The 24,407-nt window shown below is 41.0% G+C and overlaps 1 protein-coding gene across 3 annotated transcripts in view; it reads right to left on the reverse strand.

Annotated features, from left to right (window-relative positions):
• Positions 1-3,319: 3,319 nt before the first annotated feature.
• Positions 3,320-24,407, reverse strand: part of SLC28A2 (solute carrier family 28 member 2) — a 50,441-nt gene continuing 29,353 nt past the window's right edge. For 2 of the 3 annotated variants that reach the window (XM_042252526.2, XM_042252525.2), the window contains exons 5-18: positions 24,102-24,285; positions 22,477-22,618; positions 21,755-21,868; positions 21,338-21,415; positions 20,797-20,877; positions 20,174-20,254; positions 18,814-18,939; positions 18,601-18,731; positions 18,007-18,175; positions 17,626-17,823; positions 17,068-17,149; positions 15,106-15,204; positions 14,827-14,938; positions 5,831-7,463 (exon numbers count right to left, since the gene is read on the reverse strand). In XM_042252526.2, coding sequence (XP_042108460.1) covers positions 7,343-7,463; positions 14,827-14,938; positions 15,106-15,204; positions 17,068-17,149; positions 17,626-17,823; positions 18,007-18,175; positions 18,601-18,731; positions 18,814-18,939; positions 20,174-20,254; positions 20,797-20,877; positions 21,338-21,415; positions 21,755-21,868; positions 22,477-22,618; positions 24,102-24,285 — 1,718 coding nt within the window. In that variant the 3' untranslated portion in view covers positions 5,831-7,342. Of the gene's footprint in view, positions 5,560-5,830; positions 7,464-14,826; positions 14,939-15,105; positions 15,205-17,067; positions 17,150-17,625; positions 17,824-18,006; positions 18,176-18,600; positions 18,732-18,813; positions 18,940-20,173; positions 20,255-20,796; positions 20,878-21,337; positions 21,416-21,754; positions 21,869-22,476; positions 22,619-24,101; positions 24,286-24,407 lie in introns of those variants that run through there. The other variant, XR_009601234.1, reaches the window with a different exon arrangement.

A 24,407-nucleotide genomic window follows, 5' to 3' on the forward strand; every position in this document is an offset into this window, starting at 1 on the left:
TCCTTGAAAGAAAATTTATGACCAACCTAGATATCATATTCAAAAGCAGAGACATTGCTTTGCCGACTAAGGTCCGTCTAGTCAAGGCTATGGTTTTTCCAGTAGTCATGTATGGATGTGAGAGTTGGACTGTGAAGAAGGCTGAGCACCGAAGAATTGATGCTTTTGAACTGTGGTGTTGGAGAAGACTCTTGAGAGTCCCTTGGACTGCAAGGAGATCCAACCAGTCCATTCTGAAGGAGATCAACCCTGGGATTTCTTTGGAGGGAATGATGCTATAGCTGAAACTCCAGTACTTTGGCCACCTCATGAGAAGAGTTGACTCATTGGAAAAAACTCTGATGCTGGGAGGGATTGGGGGCAGGAGAAGAAGGGGACGACAGAGGATGAGATGGCTGGATGGCATCAAGGACTCGATGGACATAAGTCTGGGTGAACTCCAGGAGATGGTGATGGACAGGGAGGCCTGGCGAGCTGCGATTCATGGGGTTGCAAAGAGTCGGACACGACTGAGCGACTGAACTGAACTGAACTGAACTGGGTCTTTATTGCTACTCACGGTCTTTTGCCGGGGTCCAGCCCTGGTGGATCCAGGGAATTTGAAGCGGGGACGGCGTTGGCGTGAGAAAAACTTATTTATTTATTAATATAAGATTAGATTAGGAAGAAATAGTGTAGTAAGAGAATTAAGTGGAGAGAAGAGGCTGATTAACTTGGGTTACGTGGAAAACCAATAAAGTTCCAGACAAGGAGCTTGCACCATCTATACTAGGCCGCCGGCGCCTGTTTGAATATCGGAGAGTGCCCCGCCTTGGGCTCTGTCTCTAACGGATCTTAAAAGCCGGGACAAGTAAGTAGACATAGTGAGCCTCCACGCCCCAGATTCAGCCTGAAGTTAGAGTAAAGAGGAGACACGGGGAAAACCAATCCAGCGACTGGCTCTCCTTCTATTGTCCTTCAAGGCCTTTTATACTTTTGAGTATACATAGAGATCAATGGGTAATACAAAATTATGTAGTGTTCGCAGCCCAGACTCTTTCTGTATATCTTTTTGTATACAAAAGGTCTCAGGTAGTTTACATTATCTTCTGGCCAAGAGGCTTGTTACCACTTTTTGGCTCTCTTCCTTAATGAATGTTAATTTCATTTCCCCTAAGTGTTTTTCTTTAATCTGCATCTCCTTAAAGCGCTTAAGTTACATCTCTATAGAACAAAGGTGCAGTGGGTTATAACAAAGAAGATACTTAACTCGAAGATCTAATGTTGCTAATACCAGGTCTACTACTTGTTTTTCTATATACCAACTATATCTAAAAATAAAGGATATGAAAATTTGGCAGCAAGTATTGGCTCAACAAATGAAACCTTTAATCAGTCCTATTCTAATGATTTTGACTCCTCAGAAGCCCTTACATTCCTAGGATGTTTTAAGCTTCCTGTGCCTCCTGCGGTCAGGAGGCCTCAAACAATCACATAGACAGCTGTACGAGTCCTGCAGGCAGGCTAGAAAGCCATCAGAGGGGTTTTTGGATTGAAACACTCTTTCAAATGCAGAAGACTAAAGCCTTGAATTGAGTTTTTCCAGAGAATGTCAGAAGAGTGGAAAAGCAGGCAGATTCTTATTTTTGGGGGGGGGGGGGGGGTAGATGCTCAGGAAATTCCAGGGGGAGAACCTGAGGTCTGATTAGCCTTGCCATCAGACTCTGCCGCATGACATTGTCACGGGTGGAATTCCTCATGCTGGCTCCCGGCAGTCTTTCTCTAGTTGTGCCAAGCAAGGGCTTACTCTCTAGTTGCAGTACCCAGGCTTCTTCTTATGGCGGCTTACTTATCTTGCTGTGGAGCACAGGCTTTAGGGAGCGCAGGCTCAGTAGTTGCAGGATGTGGACTCAGTTGTCCTGTGGGACGTGGGATCTTAATTCCCAGACTAGAGATCAAACCCACATCCCCTGCATTGGCAGGCAGATTCTTAACCACTGGACCACAAGGGAAGTCCCAGCCAATATTTTCTATTAACCATAAATGGAGTATAAAGTATAAAAATTTTGTATCACTGTTATACACCTATAACACCTAAAATATAATATTGTAAATTAACTGTATCTCAATTTTTTTTAAGACAGGGAAAAAAAGAGATTGGAAAGTTAAATTTCACCCATATAGTGAAGAGTCTTATTACACTGTGTCTTTTCACTAAACTATACTAGCTTAGGTACTTGCTAGCTCTGTAACCAAGGGCAAGTGGACTTATCCTCTCTGTGCCTGAGTTTCCCTGTTTTAAAATAGAAGAGAGAAGAGTGATGCCATCATACATACCACAAAAAGTTTTGTTAGTTCCAATGAACTCATGTTAAAAAAAAAAAAAAAGAAAGAAATTCATTAGCAGAAAAATGCCATACAAACTCAACTCAGTTCTCCTCTCTAGATGCAAAATTTCACAGTCCAGCTGTGAAATTTCACAGTCCAGGAGGATACAACATAAACACAACTTACAGAAAATAACCACAGCAGTGTAACTCAAGGTTTAACTGTCTTGGTATATCAAAAGTCCTCCAGCCTACTGGAGAATACCCCAATTGCCACAATTTAATGGAAATGGTCTTGAACTACCATCCTTTATAAAACGAGAAAAACCAGCATTGTTTTCAATGTTTCTGAACTTCCTTGGACTATTTCTCTCCTTATAATTTTTAGCTCTGTTTTACTCCTGATGATTGCTCTTTCTCTGCTGACTCAAATGCTTATACCACACCATCTGTACTAGATACCATCTGGATTCTTGATCAAAATACCACTGGTACCAGATCATATATAGAGCAGACTTTTCCTACAGGTTTGGGGGCAAAGTTCATGGGGTTAAATATCAAGTATCCCTCTTCCTTAAATGACCTTTGAACTTTTCTTCCTGTAAATTCCTCACTGGACATCTATTCACAAACTAACCAGCATCATTCTGCTCCTTTTTATTTTCTTTGGATTTCATTTTCTATCTGCTACCCATACCCTTGCCAAACCTACTATACATATGTAGCAATAATAACAACACTGTACCAGGCAGTATAGGTGCTTTATGTATGTTCTTTCATATAACAAACACTTTCTTTCCCTGTGTTTGGCCCCTAGGTATCCAGGCCAAAACCCTCAGAGCTTCATCTTTTTTGTCTCAAGAAATATTAAATGCATTTTTTGCTTGCTTGTTTGTTTCATTTTGCTAGAACAGTGCTAGCTCCTAGAGCTTTGGTAACAAATAAAACAGACTTAGTCTCTGACACCATGGAACTCCATATTCAAAGAGATGATAAAAGTAAAGACAATTCTGTTTTGAGAGACTTGTCAAAAACCTTGAGGTTTTTATAATAATCATTTTTATACTTGCTGCAATAGATGACAACAAAAAGACAAATAGCAAAATAAGACAAAAATACAAAGGATGGCACACAGCAGGACATGATTGGCACACAAGTCTTTCAGAAATAATAAATATTAATACTTTAGAAGCTGCTGAGATCATCTGGATTAAACTGGTGGACCCTGAGGCACTAGATTAGAGAGGTAAGGAAGGTAGGGAGGCTGGGATAGGATGAAAATAGACATAGTGTTTGAGACCCTGGGATCAAATCATGATTCTTTCACTTACTATGTGACTCTAGGGAGCAACTCAATCTCTCTAAGTGTATATTTCCTCCTTTGGGAAACTGTGATAACAACAGTAACTTTCTTAAAGGATTGTTTTAGGAATTAAACGGAGGGGGGAGCAGGGGGAGGGTTTGGGGGAGGGTACACACCAATCTCATTAAGCAATGCCAGAAGCCTGATAAATGCCAAGCAAATGTTCATGTATAAAGGAGCAAATGCTCTGCATTTAAGATCTTTACACTTTCACTTCTCATGTAGTTTTTTTCATATACATTATTATTATTTCAAAATTTCTAGCAATTTATAAAGTGGATATGATTATCATTATCTTCATTAAGCAGAATTGGAAGTTGGGCTTTTCAGATATTAGGAACTTGAATAGGGCTTGAAAGGGACTCAGGCCAGGCCTCTGAATCCAGATCTCCCAGCTCCTAATCTTTTCATTCCTGTCTTAAAAGTCAGTTATTCCCACAGAATATGGGGATATTTAAATGTTTAAATGTTTGACAACCGATACCTTAGGCAAAGACTCTCACCAAGAGTAGGTCAGGCATGCAAAGGAGAGTCAGAGTGGGAGTCAAACACAAACTGTCTACCTCAGCTGTTGTTCTGTTCGGTCACTAAGTCATGGTCCTACTCAGTTAGGCCTTTAGAAATAATCCGTCAAATATAAGTCAACCTGGTGAAGGTGAAAGTCACTCAGTCGTGTCCGACTCTTTGTGACCCCATGGACTCTACAGTCCATGGCATTCTCCAGGCCAGAATACTAGAGTGGGTAGCCTTTCCCTTCTCCAGGGGATCTTCCCAACCCAGGGATTGAACCCAGCTCTCCCACATTGCAGGCGGATTCTTTACCAGCTGAGCCACCAAGTCAACCTAAATGTGCACAAATAGGATACCTCCTTACATGGTATACCAGGTAGCCAAGAAAATGAATGAGGTAGATCCATGTGTACTGGTCTAGAAAGATGTATACACACAAAAACAAAAATGGCAGGCAGTGGAACGATATACACGAAGGGGGCTTTACGGTGCAGTGTTTGAGAGAACAGATTCTACTCATTGGGTGACCCAGGCTGCCACTCTCCTTTCCTTATTTCCACATGCTAACCAGCCCCTTCCATAACCTCCGTTTCTCCTGGTCCCCCCGATCTTTTCTCTTGCCCACCCTTCCTCAGCCTGCTGTCTCCTCTCTGCCTGGGGCTCCTTAACTGGGGATGGAAACTGGGAGACGGTTGTGAAAGTCGTCAAGCGCGTGCTCTTGGGGTTGACCAGCACTTCACACACATCCTGGGCCCACCTAGTCTGCTTCCACCCTCATCAGTTCAGTCCAGTCACTCAGTCGTGTCTGACTCTTTGTGACCCTGGTCACTGCTGTGCTAGTGTGTGAGTGCCTCTTGGCCCCAGGAGGCGGCGTTGCATTGGTCCCGATCCCATTCAGTCTTCACTTTTCGTTCTTTCTGCTTGTGAGACTCTCCTGCTGATGGTGTTGTCACACTTACTGCCGTTACAGTGCGGTCCTCTTGTGTGCCAGAGTGTAGATCAGATTCACTTCAAACAGGAGACAGAATGAGAATGCCGGCCCTTACCCCTGAAAGCAGATAAGGAGAGCCCTCCATCCCATACCCTTCCTTGTGTGAACTAAATTTGGCACAGAACGCAGTAAATCCCTGGTTGTGAATTCAGCTCCTTAAATGGTAATGATAGTAGCCATGATCTTCGTCTTTTGAGTGTTGAGTTTTAAGCCAGATTTTTCACTCTCTTCTTTCACCCTCATCAAGAGGCTTTTTAGTTCCTCTTCACTTTCTGCCATTAGTGGTGTCATCTGCATATCTGAGGTTGTTGATATTTCTCCCAGCAATCTTGATTCCCGCTTGTGCTTCATCCAGCCCAGCATTTCGCATGATGTACTCTGCATAGAAGCTAAATAAGCAGAGTGACAATATACAGCTTTGTTATACTCCTCTCCCAATTTTGAACCAGTCCACTGTTCTATGTCCAGTTCTAACTGATGCTTCTTAACTCTCATACAGGTTTCTCAGGAGACAGGTAAGGTGGTCTGGTACTTACCAAAAATAAGGAAGAGAAGATAGGAAAGGAGACAAAAAGGAAGGCCAAGAGGTTCTGAGCTCAGATAATTGTGAAGTGGAAGAAGGCAGATTCGCTAAGGGGACATACAAATAGTATTTATATATATATAAATATATATAATTTATTGAGGGGAAATTCACATAACATAAAATTATACATTTGAAAGTGAACAAACCAGTGACATTTAGTACATTCACAATGTTGTGTAACCACCATTTCTATCTAGTTCCGAAACATTTCCATCATTCCACAGTAAAACCGTGTACTCATTAAGCAGTAACTCCCTACTCCTCCTCCCCGACACCTCCCCTTGGCAAGCACCAATCTGTGTTCTGTCTCCATGGATCTATCTATGCTGAATATTTCATATAAAGGGAATCATACAAAATAGAATCATATAATAATAAGCCTTTGTGTCTGGCTTCTTTGTCTTAGCATAATGTTTTCTAGGTTCGTCCATGTAGGATATATCAGTACTTCATGATTTTTATGACTGAATAAAATTCCATTGTATGTACATAACACTATTTGTTTATCCATTCAGCTACTGATAGACATTTGGACTGTTTCCACCTTTTGACTATTGTGAATATTGCTACTGTGGGCATGCATGTACACGTACTTGTTTCAACACTCGTGTTCTGTTCTTTTGGGCATACCAAGGAATAGAATTGTGGGGCCATATGGTTATTTTATAACTTTTTGAGGAGCTCCTACATTCTTTTGAAACTCTTCCTTAAGGTTATAATATTATAAATAATATTAGATATAAGAAATATTCTAAGTCAGAGTGTCTCAACTTGAGCACTGTTGACATTTGGGGCCAGAGAACTCTTTGTTGTGGAGGCTGACCATGCACACTAGAATGTTTAGCAGCATTTCTGGCCTCTGCTCAATAGAAGACATCAGTAGCATCCCCCAAGTTGTGACAGTTAATTATACCTCAAGACACTGACAAATGTCCTCTGGGAGGAAAAGTGTCATCTCCCCTGAAAACCATCATTTTAGAAGAGTCAGTAAACTTGAAGCAAAATGGCACTAAAGCAGAATACTAAAATAAAACAAGGGCCTCTAAGAAACAGACATTCCTTATAAGTCTGCATACAGGAAATATTAGCATGTAATGATTTTAAGGAGTTTTCAGGTTTACAAATGTGTGACAACCAGAAAAATCTTATCATTCAATACTCATATAATTTTCATGTATACCTTTAGTATCATAAACCCAGCTCATCCATAGAATTTCAAGAAATACAGCTTTTTTACCTCAGTACACATTATATACCAAATCACATTTATAGCATACTACATCATATAATTCTTAAGATGGCAACTAGAAGCAAGGTTTGTAAGATATTTTTTGATATGGTAATATTTATTATTTTGACTCTAAGCTCAAACAGAGCCCATAAGAAATTTCTTATTTGGTTCAGCCAAATAATGGAAAAATGAGTGCTAGTTTTCATTACTGACATATAGTGAATCAAAATGAAAATTTTATGTTTACTGTTAAAGATCAAAGTGCATTAGTTATAGGATGAGAACTCTGAGTACATAAATACCTTTGCCATCAAAAAGCCATCCAGACTAGGACTTTTATGGAAATGAACCAGCTTTAGACACAGACAGCACTGGTGTAGAGATGACAGCAGTTATAAAGTGCGATAGGACTGAATTCTTTATCTTCCCAGGGACCAGAAAAAGAAGGAGGGTTGTAGGTCCCATTCAGAGAAGTACTGAAATGAAAAACCAGAGAGATACACAGTGGGTCAGATAAAAACAATGCAACAAGATGTATCAGTAAGTTCTACCAAACAGGTGAAAACAAAAACAGAAACCTATTAATAAATCCAATCACAATGACCAATAGAGTAGGACAGAATTAAGTGTATTTTTTCGTTCATGCCCAAGATAGTACTAGCAAGAAACCCTATACAATGTGTCTGCTTCTGTGCCCAATTCCAATTCCTAACCATAGTCCTTTGCAAACATCACTGAAGCAAAAATTTATGCTTTGTAATGTGATTTAGAATTGAATGTATTAAAAAAAGTGAGATGATATTCCAAAGCCACTTCCCTCTTAAGAAAGGAAAACATTGGGAAGGTCATGTATACACTGCTATATTTAAAATGCATAGCCAACAAAGACCTATTGTACAGCACATGGAACTCTGCTCAAAATTATGTACCAGTCTGGATGGGAGGAGGGTTTGGGGGAGAATGGATACATGTACATGGATGGCTGAGTCCTTTCTCTGTTCACCTGTAACTACCTCAACATTGTTAATAGGCTATACTCCAATACAAAATAAAAAGTTTAAAGTCTGGAAAAAGAGAAAACAGCTCAGGCTTGGTTGCATATGTATGTGTGTTTCAGCTTTACTGAGGTATAATTAACAAGTAAAGTTGTAATATATAGAAAGTGTACAGTGTGATGAGTTGACATTTGCATATACCGTGAAAGGATTCCCAACATTTTGTTAATTAACACATCCATCACCTCACATATTTACTTTTGTGTGTGTATGATGAGAACACAAGTTCTACTTTCTTAGCAAATTTCAATTATATGATACAGTATTATTAACTACAGTCACCATGAGATACATAAATTCTCAGATCTATTATCTTATATCTGAAAGTTTGTACTATTATACCAGCTTCTCCCTATCCCCCCAGCCGCTAGGCACAGGCAACCACCATTTCTGTACGTGCAATTTTTATTTCTTTTTTTTTATATTTCACATATAAGTGAGACCATGCAGTATTTGCCTTTTTCTGGCTTATTTTGCTTAGTGTAATTGTTCATCCACATTGTTGCAAATGCCAGGATTTCTTTCTTTTTTAAGGATGAATAACATTGCACTGTATACTTCTACATTTTATTTATCCATCCATCTGTTAGTGGACACATAGGTTGTTTCCATACCACGGCTATAAGAGTAGCCATAATAATGCTGCAATGAACATGGGAGTACAGATAATGACTTTGTTTCCTTTGGATATATATCCAGAAAGGAGATTTCTGGATAATGTGGTAGTTCTATTTTTAGTTTCCTCAGGAACCTCCAAGTGACTGTACCATTTTACATTTCCACACACTATGTAAAAGGATTTCCTTTTCTCCACATCCTTGCCAGCATTTGTTGTCACTTGTCTTCTTTATGACAGCCACCCTAATAGGTGTAAGGTGATACTTCATTTTGGTTTTTATTTGCATTTCCTTGCTAGTTGGTGATATCAAGCACCTTTTCATGTACCTGCTGGCCATCGACCATTTGGGTGACTTCTTTAGAAAAATGTCTGTTCAATTCCTCTGCTCATTTTTAAATTGGACTATTTGGGGGTGGTTGCTATTGATCTATATAAGTTCCTTGCATATTTTGTATATTAATTCCTTACTGGATATGTATTTTGCAAATATTTTCTCCCATTTCGTTAGTTGACTGTTCATCTTTGTTTTTTGTTTTTTTTTTTTTGCTGTGCAGAAGCTTTTTAGTTTGATGAAGTCCCAGTTGGCTCTTTTTTGTTTTTGTTGCTTTTGCTTTGAGTTTCAAATCCAAAAAAAAAAAAAAATCATTATTAACAAAAACAGAAGTACAGATCAATGGAACAGGATAGAAAGCTCCAGAGATAAATCCACACACCTATGGTCACCTTATCTTTGACAAAGAGGCAAGAAAATACAATGGAGAAAAGACAACCTCTTCAATAAATGGTGCTGGCAAAACTGGACAGCTACATATAAAAGAATGAAATTATAACACTTCCTAACGCCATTCTCAAAAATAAACTCAAAATGGATTAAAGACCTAAATGTAAGGCCAGATACTATAAAACTCTTACAGAAAACATAGGTAGAACACTCTTTGACATAAATCACTGCAAGATACTTTTTGACCCACCTCCTAGAATAATGAAAATAAAAACAGAAATAAATGGGAAATAATTAAACTGTTTATAAAAGCTTTGCACAGCAAAGGAAAACTATAAACAAGATGAAAAGACAACCCTCAGAATGGGAGAAAATATTTGCAAAAGAAACAACTGACAAAGGATTAATTTCCAAAATATACACACAGCTCATACAACTCAATATCAGAATAACAAACAACCCAATCAAAAAATGGATGAAAGATCTAAAGAGACATTTCTCCAAAGAAGATATACAAATGGCCAACAAACACATGAAGAGATGCTCAACATCACTAATTATTAGAGAAATACAAATCAAAACCACAGCGAGTTAACACCTCAAACTAGTCAGAATGGCCATCATCAAAAAATCTACAAACAATAAATGCTGAAGAGTGTGTGGAGAAAAGGGAACCCTCATGCACTGTTGGTGGGAACACAAATTGATATGGCCACTAAGGAGAACATGCAGAGGTTCCTTAAAAAAATTAAAAATAGAATAACAATATGACCCAACAATCCCACTACTAGGCATATACCCTGAGAAAACCATTAATTCAAAAAGATACATGTACCCCACTGCTCATTGCAGCACTATTTACAAAAGCCAGGGCATGGAAGCAACCTAGACGTCCATCGACAGAAGATGGGATACATATACACAATGGAATACTGCTGCTGTTGTTTTGGTCACGAAGCCATGTCTGACTCTTTTGTGAGCCCATGGACAGATTGAACCAGCATCGCCTGTGGCTCCTGCATTGGCAGGCAGATTCTTTACCACACAGAGCCACCAAGGAAGCTCCCAGTGGAATATTACTCAGGCATAAAAAGGAACAAAATTGGGTCATTTGTAGTTACATGGATGAACCTAGAGTCTGTTATACTGAGTGAAATCAGTCAGGAAAACAAATATCATATATTAATCTAGAAAATGATACTGATGAACATATCTGCAGGGCAGGAATAGAGACAGAGACCTAGAGAACAGGCTTGTGGACAGAGCAGGGAAAGGGAGGGTGGGACTAATCGAGAGACATATATACACTACATACCCACATGTGTGAAATAGCTAGTGGGAAGCTGCTGTATAGCACAGGGAACTCAGATCAGTGCTCTGCAATGACCTAGAGGGGTGGGATTGGGGGTGGGGTGGGAGGGAGGTTTAAGATGGAGGAAATATATGTATGCATATAGCTGGTTCACTTTGCTGTACAGCAGAAACTAACACAACATTGTAAGGCAAGTATATACTACAATTTAAAACTTTTATTTCAAAAAAATCATTACTAAGACCAATGTCTAGGGCTGTCTATGTTTTCTGCAAGGATTTTCAACGTTTCAGGTCTTATGTTCAAGTCTTTAATCAATTTTGAGTTGACTTTTGTGTATGGTATAAGACAGGAGTTCAGTTTCATTCTCCTACATGGGTAAACATGAAGGGGTAGGGAGGTAGGCAGAGTGGAGCTTTAAACACTGGGGCCATAGATGTGTAGTCTAAACCCTTCACTGCTTAGGGGGAAGCTTAGAGTTGGGAGTTCCTTTCCATTACATGGTGCTCTGCCAGGGGTGGGGTTTGTATTGAGAGTATGTCTCGGCCTTTCCTACCGAGTTCAGTGTAGGTATTTTCTCAGTCATAGGAGTTATTCAGCTAGTTTCTTGATTTTTCTTAGAGGAAATTATTCCACATGTAGCTGTACACTTGGTGCGTACATAGGAAAAGGGAAATTCAAGCCTCCTTTGTTGCCATCTTGGTCTGGAGTCACTCCAAAGATTTACTATGAATGAACTGGACAAAAACATTCTCTTTCAGATTCTAGATACTAATGATGCTCAATAAGTGACTTTAGGCAAAAAGTCAGTTGCATTTCTGAGGGCAGAAATGAGCAGGAAAGAGTATTCTATTAATTCTTTAGTGAGGTTCAGTGATGTACTCATCATTAAACAAAAATTAGCAATTTTCACCTTATTCATTTACTTTAGATTATGCCTACAATGACATCTACTGAACTGCCACAAGAACAGAGGAATCATAACTATGCCAGAGCAATGATCTATCTAGATTATGATTCATCTTTATCAGGGCAGCAAAAAGATTAGTTTTTCAGAAGATATTGGTTGCCTTCTCTGGTGAAGGCAAACCCTCCAAACCCAGGAGGGTAATATCTGTTCACCTGGCATAGTTACCTGTTAAGAAGCTAGTATCCAAGCCTCTACTTGTATAGTGAACATATGTAAGATCACATACTTAATGACGACTTCCAAATCTATCTCCAGTTCTTATTTCTCTCCTGAACCCCAGGCCTAAGTCACTTCACATGATGTTTCCACAGGTACTTCTTCTTTTTTTTTTTTTCTAGTTACATAGATTGAAACTTTTATTTTATTTTACCAGATTCATTTATTTTTTTTTTAATTTTAAAATCTTTAATTCTTACATGCGTTCCCAAACATGAACCCCCCTCCCACCTCCCTCCTCCACAGGTACTTCTAAGTCAACATATTTACCTGAATTAAGCCATAATCTCTCCCCTTTACTCCCATTCCCGGAATCAATCCCCTTCTTGTCAGTTAATATATGACAGCCCTTAGATCTACTTGCCCGAGCCAGAAAGGGTACAGACATTTGAGAGTCCTTTCTCTTCCTTACCCTTTTCTTTCCTTCAATAAACAAACCTATTGATTCTCCTTGGTCTAACGCATCTTCATCCTCACAACTACTTAGTATCAGCTCTCATCATCTCCTACTTGAGAGTATTATAGCAATGTGTTTATTGGTCTCCTCGACCTCCAATTGGCTACCCAACATGATCTTTTGAAAAAACATCTCAGCATGTGTTCATAATTCTGTAAGCCCAAATCTAAATTCCTTAGCACTTCATAGAAGGCCTTATAAGATCTTTTAGCGTCATCTTCCAGAACTCTCTTTATTCACCCATATATCAGTACAGGTACACACACCTTTTGCTTTTGCAGAACCAAACATTCTAGTTCCTCAAATCTTTCCTTTCTGGGTCCTGTAACTGTTCTTTTAGGTTATGATATACTCCCCTTAGTTTTCAACTGACTGCTTTTGGTATTTTTTCTTTGTCTTTGATTTTCTATCATTTGAAAATGATATGTTTAAGTATAGTTCTCTTGGCATTTATCCTGCTTGATGTTCTCTGAGCTTCCCAGATCTGTGATTTGGTGCCTGACATTAATTTGGGGAAAATTTCAGTCATAATTGTTTCAAATAGTTCTTCTTCTCCTTTTGATATTCATAATACCTGTATGTTACACCTTTTGAAATTGTCCCATAATCCTCGAATGTTCTATTTTAGGTTTTTTTCCGGTCTTTGCTCTCTTTGCTTTTCAGTTTTGATGATTTCTGCTGATATATCTTCAAGCTGGAAGTGCTTTTCTCAGATGTGCTTAGTCTACAAATAAGCTATTCAAAGGCATCCTTCACTTACGTTACAGTGTTTTTGATCTGCAGCATTTCCTTCTGGTTCTTTCGTAGGATTCCTGTATCTCTGTACTTCCATTGCTCATCTGTTCTTGCACGCTGCCTACTTTACCCATTAGAGCCCTTAGGGTAGTAATCATTGTTGTTTAGTCTCTAAGTCATGTCCAACTCGTTTGTGACCCCCTGGACTGTGGCCCTCCAGGCTCCTCTCTCCATGGAATTTCCCAGGCAAGAATACTAGAGTAGGTTGGCATTTCCTTCTCCAGGGATCTTCTCAGTCCAGGGTTGGAACCCGTGTCTCCTACATTGGCAGGTGGATTCTTTACCACTGAGCTACTAGGGAAGGTCCATATTAATCATAGCTGTTTAAAATCCCCACTCTGATAATCTGAAAATCTCTGCCATGTCTGGTTTTGATGCTTGCTCTGTCTCCTCAAATTGTATTTTTTCCTTTTAGTGTGTTTTGTAATTTCTTCTTGATAACTAGACATGACATACCCATAAAAGGAACAGCTGTATATAGACCTTAGCAATGTAGTGGTGAGATGTTGGGGAGGGAAGGCATTCTATTGTCCTGGGGTTAGGTCTCAGCCTTTTAGTTAGCCTGTGCCTCTAGACTCTGAACTTCACAAGTGTTTCTCAGTCTTTCCTCCTTCCTTGAATGGGACAGGATGGCTAGAGAGGGCTGAAGTTGGGTATTTCTCTTTTTTTAGGTCAGGTGGATTCTGATAATACCCCAGGTGGTTAGGCTTTGGTTAATTAGTTCTTCCTAAAGGCAGGTCTTTTTTAAAAAAAAAAAACAGAGTGCTTTGGTGTATTTCAAAATAGTTCATTTTCCCCTCCACCTGTCAGAAGCATGAGGTGGGTTTTGTCCGATATTTACTATGAGAACCTAGTCTAGTTCCAAGAGGTAAAACTTCCAAAAGTGTGGGGTTTCCCCTGAGAAGTGGGTTCCCTCAGAGTTTTTAACACTCAGCCTTGTCCTCCCCGAGGCTTCAGAAACTGCAGTTTCAGCTTTTGCTGCCCCTGCACGGTTTCTGTGGCTCCAGTAAACCATGACTCCCTGTGTTTGCCTGTCGCTCCAATCTTGGGGTCAGCGGTTTGCCTTGTGTTTCTTACAGATTCAAGAAGAGTTACTGATTTTTTCAGACTGTTCAGCTTTTTTTCACTTTCATCTTAAGATGGAGTGGTGACCTCTAAGTTCCTTATACACAGAACCGGAAAACTATTCTAATAATTTCCCACGAATTGGTAAACAAGTTCATTTTTACACTACCTGAATGCATCATGATTTTGTCAATTTCAACTTTATTTCTCTCAGTCTTCATTTCTGTCTGAAGAAGCTCTTAAGTTTTGGGCCACTCAGGACCATTGTCAACCTTCACCTACAACCTATCTATATTCAAATCACAATAAATGCTTCACTTCTGATCAGGGAAACCACCCTCCCTTACTTCTTCTGCTACCCCTCCACTTCTCCGTACCCCATCAATACGGGGTATTGTCATTTGTAAAACTGATGATTTGTCCATGCTAGAGCTAACAGTGAATATGCATCTAATAATAGAAAAGAAGAGAGATCTAGACCACCACAAATACCTATCCCCCTTCTTATATGTTCTCTTCAGGATCTATGTGATTACCCTCAAGACCTTACTTTTCCCCAATCCTAGAAATTCCTGAGTGAAAGAGCAAATAAAAGAGGAGACTCGAGCAGGGATCCAGTGCTCACTCACCTCTGAAAGAGCTCTCTGCAGCACACATAGGTCTCATAGGTTCGGTTGGTAAAACTTGTGTTTAGGAAGGAGACACAGTCAGTTTCTGCTCCCCTGGGGACATAGAGGATTCCTGGATAAAGGAGACAGAGATGCTAAGGGGAAGGTTTTACACATGTTCCTGAAGGCTCTTTATTCTCTGGGTATAAATTGAAAACACTGTACATTTGGAGCCTTTTCCATGCATATGTGAGACAGATGGTTAAATCAGGTATTCTGAGACTAAGCTGGGACACTTACCTGCCACACAGGCACTGATAAGGGATACACAGGCCCCTGTGAAGAGGGCACTGACCACAACCTTGGACAAGTCACTCTTCCGGTGGGGTACCATTGATGCTGCAGATAACAAGACAAAACAATTCAGTCTCTTCCCTGCCAGGCAACTGGGTATACCCATGAGTCCTGATTAGAAGAATGCTGAGCATCAAAACAGCAGATGAATCGCATTCTTACTGCCAGCCACCAGATGCTTGCCAATAGGGTGCTTAGAAGTATATGTATTCATAGGTCACTAACTTAGACACTCCCCAGGTCAAGGATGGTGTGTCTGACTCTAACTTCGGTTGTTCTGTGAACATTCCTAAGATGTATCTGAACCAAGAAAAGCTCTGCATTGCTCCAGACAGTGCAAATGCCTTAGGTGTTCACTAGAAATTGGCATGCTTAGGGTGGACAGAATTAGACAATTTTGAGCCAGAGAGATGAGACCGGCAACATTCATCTAAGCCTTAGTCATGTGGTGTTCTACCACTAGATGGCAATCTCACAATCAGGTGGTAATCGGGCATCAGAATTAGGAGACAGACAACTGGGTGACAGAAGGGGAAAAGAAACTGAAAGGAAACTGTTTCACCTTTAAATTGTTTGATCAGCCACCAAGTAAATCAACTTCATGATTCTAGCCCAGAACATGAGTGCAATAAAAAATACTAAGCTGTATTTTTCTTATTTGTTGTTCTTTAGTCGCTCAGTCATGTCCGACTTTTTGCAACCCCATGGACTGCAGCACGCCAGGCTTCCCTGTTCTTCACCAACTCCCGGAGCTTGCTCATACTGAGTCGGTGATACCATCCAACCATCCTGTCCTCTGTCATCCCCTTCTCCTCCTGCCCTCAACCTTTCCTAGCATCAGGGTCTTTTAATGAGTCGGCTCCTCACATCAGGTAGCCAAAGTACTGGTGCTTCAGCTTCAACATCAGTCCTTTCAAATGAATGTTCAGGACTGATTTCCTTTAGGATTGACTGGTTGGATCTCCCTGCAGTCCAAGGGACTCTCAAGAGTCTTCTCCAGCACCACAGTTCAAAAGCATCAATTCTTCGGCACTCAGCTTTCTTTATAGTCCAACTCTCACATTCATACTTGACTACTGGAAAAACCATAGCTTTGACTAGACGAACCTTTGTCGGCAAAGCAAGGTCTCTGCTTTTTAATACACTGTCTAGGTTTGTCATAGCTTTTCTTCCAAGGGACAAGTGTCTTTTAATCTCATGGCTTCAGTCACCAGCTGCAGTGATTTTGGAGCCCAAGGATCTTCCAAACTCTTGGAATCCACCAGCTCTCTTTGCCCCGCCTTCAAGGACAGCTCCACTTTCTTCATATTATTTCCTCCAACCATCGCCAGTTAGCAATATTCTTAGCAATCTAAATGTAATCTGTGTATGCTTAAAATACTCATTCCTCCTACACCTGGTGACTTGTAGCTTTAATTCCAACACTTCACAGCACTTGCTGTATCTACCTTATATGTCTCTGTTTTTATTTGTTCTATGATTCCTTGCACAAGGCCTATTTCTATGAAGTCAACTGGTGAGCAGCATAATTTCAGAAAGTACCTTCACTACTGAACAAAAAAACAAAATACTTTTTACTTATTTATGTACTATGTCCATTTAATGGCAAAATAAAAACAATACCATTATAGTGTTCCTCATAGGAAAAAGAAAAATAAAATTGGTTTCTTGGGCCTCCAACAGGGAAGAAAAAAGATAACAGAAGTTGAGATTCTAAACCCAGCCTTGGCTCCACACATAGCCAGGTAGCATGATTACCTGAACTCCAAATTAACTGCCAATGGAGAGGACCATTTCACATCAGCTTCTCTATCTGGGCTCAGCTTGTACTGAAGCACCAGGGCTGCCTACTATAGATGCTTGGACCTGGCTGGCATATTGGGTAGGTGGGAAAAAGAATTAACTTACTCAAGCCTCCCAGTGTGATTCCTATGGAACTAAGATTGGCAAATCCACAGAGTGAAAACGTTGTAATGATTTCAGCTCTCACCTAGGGAAAACAAAAATAAATAAACTCAGTTCCATGTGTGCAGTTGTATAATCATGATAGAAGTTCCAGAATACTTAGAACCCCCAATCTTGTCCATACCACTCTAAGGAATGTGGAAAGGATGCTCAGAAAATAACCACTCCCTGAGTTATTACAAGGATAATGACATGAAAACCACCCTGGTTTCTTGCCCAGTGTTCTTGTCAAAGTCTTTGGAGCCTATGAAATCTATGAGAGAAGCTGGGTCAGTGTGAAGCGGGGTGGGGGAGGAGGGGAAATGACCTCAGGGCAGCTCAGGCACAGAAGCTAAGCACACTGTTACTCTCTTGCTTTGGGTCAGACTCTGCTTTGACTCTGTCTCTTCCTAGGGTCAGGCCTGGGACCCTGGAGAGGGATCTGTGTGTATGAGACAAACTTTTGTGTAATACTTTGTATCTGTCCACAGACTGTTTATGCTTTTCCAGACTGGCACTTACAGAAATCCACTGCTTCTTGCCTTCGATCCACTCCTCCACTCCAGAGAGACGCTTGTTTTTGTACTGAGACAGTTGCTGATAGGCCACAAACTCATTCGTGAAGAATTTTATCCCCACCATCTCAGCCACCATTGGACAGTCTGCCCACTCGACACCCATCATGAAAACCATGGGCCTTAAGACATAGGAGCAGATGACCTGGATGAGAGAAAGAGATATCTCACATCAGGAGCCCAGGACTTCTCTGGAACCTTGACTCAATCCCCTAACCCCTTCTCCTGCCATGCTCCCTTAGCTCACTGTGGGTCAGAAGACATGTGCAATTCAAGGACTTCTTAAATACACCCTAGAAGGACTGCCCAGGTAAATGGAATCCATTACCTGAAAAGTGAGTCCCTGTATGTCTACCATTTCCCCTAGCCAGGAGAGGGCAGCATTGATGAAGGCCAACACGGCCAAAAAGGCAATCAGGTTGGCTGCTACGTTAGTAGCAAGGCCTACGGCATCTGTGGCTCCATTGCTGGCAGCTTCCAGGACATTCTTCTCCTTCCTGTGGTTATTGGGCATAAGGGAAGAACACGGTGTCTAGAGTAATCTCAGCCCCTCAGGAAAGAGATGTCCCAGTGCCCCAGGAGTGCAGGACTGCACAGGAGAGTGCAAGAACAGCTTAAGAGGTGATGGGGGTTCCTAGTGACCCTTTCTGTGGAAATTACTAATTTTCACAGTATCAGATTCAATCATGAAAATGTACTGACACAAAGAACAGAGGATAATGGCATGCAGAAGGCAGAGGAAATGGCAGGGTTAAACAAAAGAAACGAACCAACATGATTAGCTAGAGGCAAAGGTAGACACAAGGAGATATGGAATCATATTATTCCCTCTCCGGGAGACGTGCAGCCTGAACCACAGCACCACTCTTGATTCTGCATGTGACTCCACCATCTCCCAAATTATATGCTTCATTGGACTCACCCACGGGGCAATTTTACCCCCTCCTTATTCTTGAACTTGGACTCTTCCACTTCCGGATATACCAGCTTTGACAAAGCAAGAGCAGAAGGGGCAGCCATCACAGAGGCAGAAATCAAGGATGATGCATCAATCTGTAAGGCCAGACTTAGGAGTCAGCATCTACAGAACCCAGACTTGGGCTCACCCAGGAGTGATCAAACAGACTACGCTTACCCCAAAGGATATGAAGGCTCCCAACACAGTGCCTGAAATGGTGGCAAACCCTCCAGTCATCACTGCGTGGATTTCAGAGAGCGTCATGTCTGCAAGGTATGGACGGATGAGCAGAGGTGCCTCCGTCTAAAAACAAGATGGAGAGAGTCAGATTCAAGAGGGGTGCAGTTTCCCACCCTAGAGTGCCCATCCTAGCCCTGGGCGCATATCCCTCCAGTGTGGGTGCCCTTCAAACTCTGAGCTCTGCTTTTAGGCTCTCCTAATGTCTAGCTCATTCCCTGTAGCACCTAATTATATCCTGGCTGGCACTGTTCAATGTGTTTTCATATGTGTTTGTCTCATCTACTTAAAAATTAGAATTCTATAGATGAGAAATGGTATATTTCTTCTGTAGACTCTCAGTCTAAAACTGTATACTTAATGGATGAATTTATGGAGTACACTGTACTTACTAATAACTATTAACTGCTTAAAAAGTATTCATTAAATGAACTGCTACATAAATGAAGCCCAACGTTGATGAAACAATCAAAAGAAATAACATTTGTGAAAACGATATGAAATTATGAAGGCCCAACTGTGCAAACTTTATCTAGTTTTGTAAAATAGGTAATATTTACTATTTAAAGAATGACAACCATGTACCTAGTGTTATAGGAGATGACAGGGACATTTTATGAACAAGGCAAAGTTCCTACTCTTAGGCCTTCATAGTCTAGCAGAGGAAATCATATTGATTATGGAGAATTTCAGCAAAATGTTGCATGCTATGCTAGAAATATATGGAAGTACTCTGAGACCATTTCAAATACAGTTAATCAGCCTAGGACCTTAGGAGAGAAAGACTTCAATACCAATTCCTTGTCAGTTTGACAGGCCATTGTCCCTAGTGTTAAGTTGATCAGTCAGTAGCAAATACTGAGCACCTACTCCATAGAGACAAATGTATCCAAAAAGTATTACAGGGAAGAGCTTTGGTGTTGGCCCTGAGCAAGGCTCCTTAGAGACCCTGGAAAACAAAGGTCACTGGAAGAAACCAGAATATGGATAAGACACCTTTCATAGTCCCTGAAGGGGGATGATTTAGACCAGGACATTTCCCTAAATCCCTGTGTAAGAAGTTAGATCTGTGGTTAAGTATGTCCCCATTACACGCATCACATAAGTATTATTAGAGATGAAGGGTGAAAGCAATGAGTTGCATTTCCTTTGAGCTTCTTAATTTTGCTTCATCAGAATGAGTGGCTCCCCAGTCTTCATTTATCTGACTTTTCAAAAGGAAAGCATACATTTCTCAGCCCATTGTCTGCCATACTTTCTATTCCCCAGAGAAAAAATCAAAAGTCCTCAGGATGCTTACCATACCCACAAAGATGTTTCCTGCCACAGCCAGGGTCTCTGTGGCAGTGGTGCCCATGGTGATTTGCAAAAACCAAGCAATCTAAAGGGATGCAAACACCCAAAACATCAACATTAGCAGAAATCTCAGAGTGTATCCAGCAAAACCCCTCCTCCATTAACATTGGTAATGAAATTAAGGCCTAGAGAAGAAGAGTGACAAGGCCGAGACCACAAAGCAAGTTACAAACAGATCCTGGACCAGAACTCAGGGCTCTTTGCTTCCAGAAAAAATAAATTAAACTCAGTATGAAGTGGTAGCTCAGCCCATTTTTTCTCCCTGCTGTGCCCCCTCAGCCTGCCCAGGACCTGGTCCTGACCATCTGATATCAGGCACGCTTGAAAGAGTGTGATTTTCACATTGGTTCTAACGCTCAAGATATGAAATGCTGCTGCTGCTACTGCTGCTAAGTCGCTTCAGTCGTGTCCGACTCTGCGCGACCCCATAGATGGCAGTCCACCAGGCTCCGCTGTCCCTGGGATTCTCCAGGCAAGAACACTGGAGTGGGTAAGTATCATCTTCATGCCTCTTGACAGATCACACGATAAAAGCCCACCTCCTGGCTGCATAGCAGAATGACTCACCTTCTGAACAACCCACTGCACAAGGCCCAGGTAGTAAAGGATGGACATCACACATCCAAAGAAAAGGATGATGGGTAAGGCCTGTAATGAGAATGATGGGGCAGGCAGTGAGATCCTACAATGAACATGCCATAAGCAAACTGTGTTTCAGGCATGTACACAGGGATGATAACTTCCATTCATCCCAAGTGCAGCTGATACAGTATAGATACTCAGTGGATATTTAAACACAAGCTAGTTTAGGAATAAATTTTAAGTGTATTGGAAATCTATTATGCCATCAATACTAAGCCACAAGAAGATGTTTTCTGAACCTTGCTCTCCCACCCCTATTTCATTCCAATTTCAGCAAGGCACTGAACAAAGGGCAAGAGATTGACGCTGCTTCCTATATGGATGGGATAAAATCCTCTTCTTAGGGTCATTGGTATACAAACTGTCTGATTTCTTGGAGATACGTCTTCATCATCTGTTTTATCCCTCTTCCCACCCCCCACCCACCACCACTGACCCTCTTTCTTGCTCATGAAACAGACATGACCTGAAAGGCGAAGACATCTTTGACCAGAACATCCCCAAAAACAAAACTGGAGCCAGCCACTGTATAGCTGAGGAAAATCTGAAAGAAAAAGGAGAGAGAGATAACAAGAGTGAAGTCACGAAAGACACAAGGAAGATAAGATCAGCCTCATGTATGACTAGGACCTACTGCTGCTACTGAAGTTGGCCTCCCTTTAACAGCATGGGAACCAGGCTGTGTCCCTGTGAGTTACTCAGTGAAGGACAGAGGACTCAGCAGTTTAGTTCTCTTCAGTCCTATGCTTAGCTGTACCCCCGTGTACTCTCTCCTTTCCTACCAGATCTCATTAACAAGACACAGTGTGATTTCATGTTTTCCCCCAATCTCCTTTCTCTAGCGTTTGCAAAGAGCAGTGCCCTCACATTCGACTTCTCATACCTGAACCTGTTCTCCCAGCCACTGAAATGCATTAAATCCAGGATCAGTTCTGATGACCAAGATCCCAAAGACGAACTGAAGACCTAGGCCCCAAAGCACTGCCCTCCAGGACACCTGGGACCAAAAAGAACAGTATTCCAATGTGAGTTCTAAATCAGACTTGTTAATTACCTGGCTGGTGTTTTAAACATGGTTATATGTACTCTGGAACCAATCTAGGATGTTAACAGTAAATCTGGGGTAAGATGGGCGTAGAGAGAATGTGGTACAGGGCAGTGATATACAAAGAGCCACATACATATATATGTTTTTTAAACTTACACCTACAGGTTGGATCTCACACAGTCAGACACACACACATATACATATAAAAGTATCATAAACCAATACTTTAATATTACTACGTGCAGTACTAGTTGATTCTCTACTGTATTTTATTTTCTTTCTTTCCTTCTTTATCTTTTGTTTTGTTTTGTCGTTAACACTGGCCTGCATCCACAAAATTGATATCAAGACTCAGTTTGAAAATAAGTGGTCCAGGGCCTCTTAAAACCTTAACCTTAACTTAAGAGCAAAATTATCAAAGGAGAAAATTCCAGAGATTGTTAAGAACTTAGTTCTGTGCCTTTGTAATCAATACTTGGCACATGCGCTTTGTAATTAATAACACATGGTCCTTGGCTAGGTATTACTATGCCCACCCCTGCATAACCCAAACTCACTGCACTATGGTGTTTGGAGCAGGCAAAGAGGATGATGATGAACATGCAGATTCCCGCAAAGGAGATCAGCTGCTCTGGCCTTTGGGCTGTGTCCAGAGCCAGCCATAGGATAAGGCCAATCAAGGAGACTCCTGCCAACACCCTGGAGAGGGAATTTCAGGATAATGCCATCAACTCAGTGAATGAATAAGAAATAATCAACTTAACCTCTAAAAAACAGAAATTCATCAAACGGATAAATTCATCAAAAGGATAAACACAATAGGTTAGACACAGAGACATGTCTTTAGAATCATTCATCTGGTGGTTTCCCAGTTACCACTTCTCCCCTCCCCTCAACTCTTTTACTCACAGATGGAAGGTCAAAGAGTCCAATCTGAGGACACAAATCTCATGACTTCCTCAATCTATCATATTAGTAACAAAAAGACTTATTCTTCAAGATTGCTCTAATGCAAAACCAAAATATTTTCAAAAGAAGAAGGAAAAGTCTCCTATGGATCTCCACCCAGTTTCCAACCACTTGAAGGGGCAGAATAAAGGCTAAGGCTAAGCCACAAATCAACGACTTATGGCCTTATGGTCCCTTGATGTACCAAACATGCACAGTCAGTACACAAACTAGTCTCCTTAAGTCTGAGTGTTGGAGTCATTTCAGTTCAAGGAGTAAGAATTAGAGGGCAAATCACATGTGAAACGAAAAGAAAACCAAAACACACACACACTGTCCATTGAGATGCTGTGGGATCAACAATGACAACAGGATAGAGGACAGGTCAGGGTTGAATACTGGGGCTGTTCTCTCTGTGAACTCAAAGTGAGTTAAATCTGGCTTCCAGAATCCATCCTGCTAATGAAGAAAGTACTTCAGCTCTATCTCTTCAGTGTCAAATAAATGCATGATCCAAAATTTAGGCTGTAGTCTGCGGTGTTTCTCCAAATGATCACTGTTGCAAACATTCTGAACAGCTATTTTCTGTGCATCCGTTGGACAAAAGGCAGAAAAGAGGAAGATACAGGCAGTCTGAAAGTCATTCTCTCACCCCAGGTCTGTGATCAAAGGACACGTGCATGCCATAGTTAGTTAGATGAGCTGTGGCTGCTGTAGCATTTGGTTCAGTATACACTAAACAGTGCTAAACTCTAGGGAATTATAAGACACCTGTGGGTGCAGGAAGTCTGGAGGACTAGAGGGGGAAAAGAGCATAAAAAGTATCCAGAAATTAAAGGAGAAACACATGAGCACCAAATCAATTTGACAGTTTAATGCAGCTTTGCCTTGATTACTTCTGTGAAGAGGAATAAGGTTTTTCTCATTTCCAACACCAGCCCTGACAATAAACAGACTAAAACCCTTCCCTGAAATGTAACCCCTCCTGACCTGCAAGCAATATTAAGACAGGAGATTTTAAGAAACTGGACTAAGTTCAGTGCTCAGAGGCCCACTGCTATTTGCTTTCCGAGCCTTGGTTTTGTAAAGTATAGGAGAACTTTTCTCAGACAGCTCAGAAACCAGGAAAGAAGGGAAAGGGTAATGGATTGGGATTTAAAGGGGTAAAAGGGTAATGGATTGTGGGATCTGGGTCCCACAAGTTGTGGGACCAGAGATATTGAGATTATCTTACCATTTCATCCAAAACTTCAGGCTGGAGTTTTCAAGGGGCTTGAGACATCTTGTCAATTTTTCACCAAAGAGCCTTTTCAGAAAGCGGTGAACCAGGACCAAAAGCACCAAACAGGTGAGGACGAACAAGGCCAGTGCTCTATGGAAATCCAAGATGCAAGCTGCCAGGAAGTAGGCAGTGTAAGCTAAAAAGAGAAAGTACAAAGTAAGGATCAGCAAGGCAGAGACCCTAGGAACCAATGAAGACTGAGTCATGAATGTCTGGGTGAGGCACGAAAAGCCCTCTAGCAACCTCACCACCAGCCCT

The sequence above is a fragment of the Ovis aries genome, chromosome 7, assembly GCF_016772045.2.
Source record: "Ovis aries strain OAR_USU_Benz2616 breed Rambouillet chromosome 7, ARS-UI_Ramb_v3.0, whole genome shotgun sequence".
NCBI lineage: Eukaryota > Metazoa > Chordata > Mammalia > Artiodactyla > Bovidae > Ovis > Ovis aries.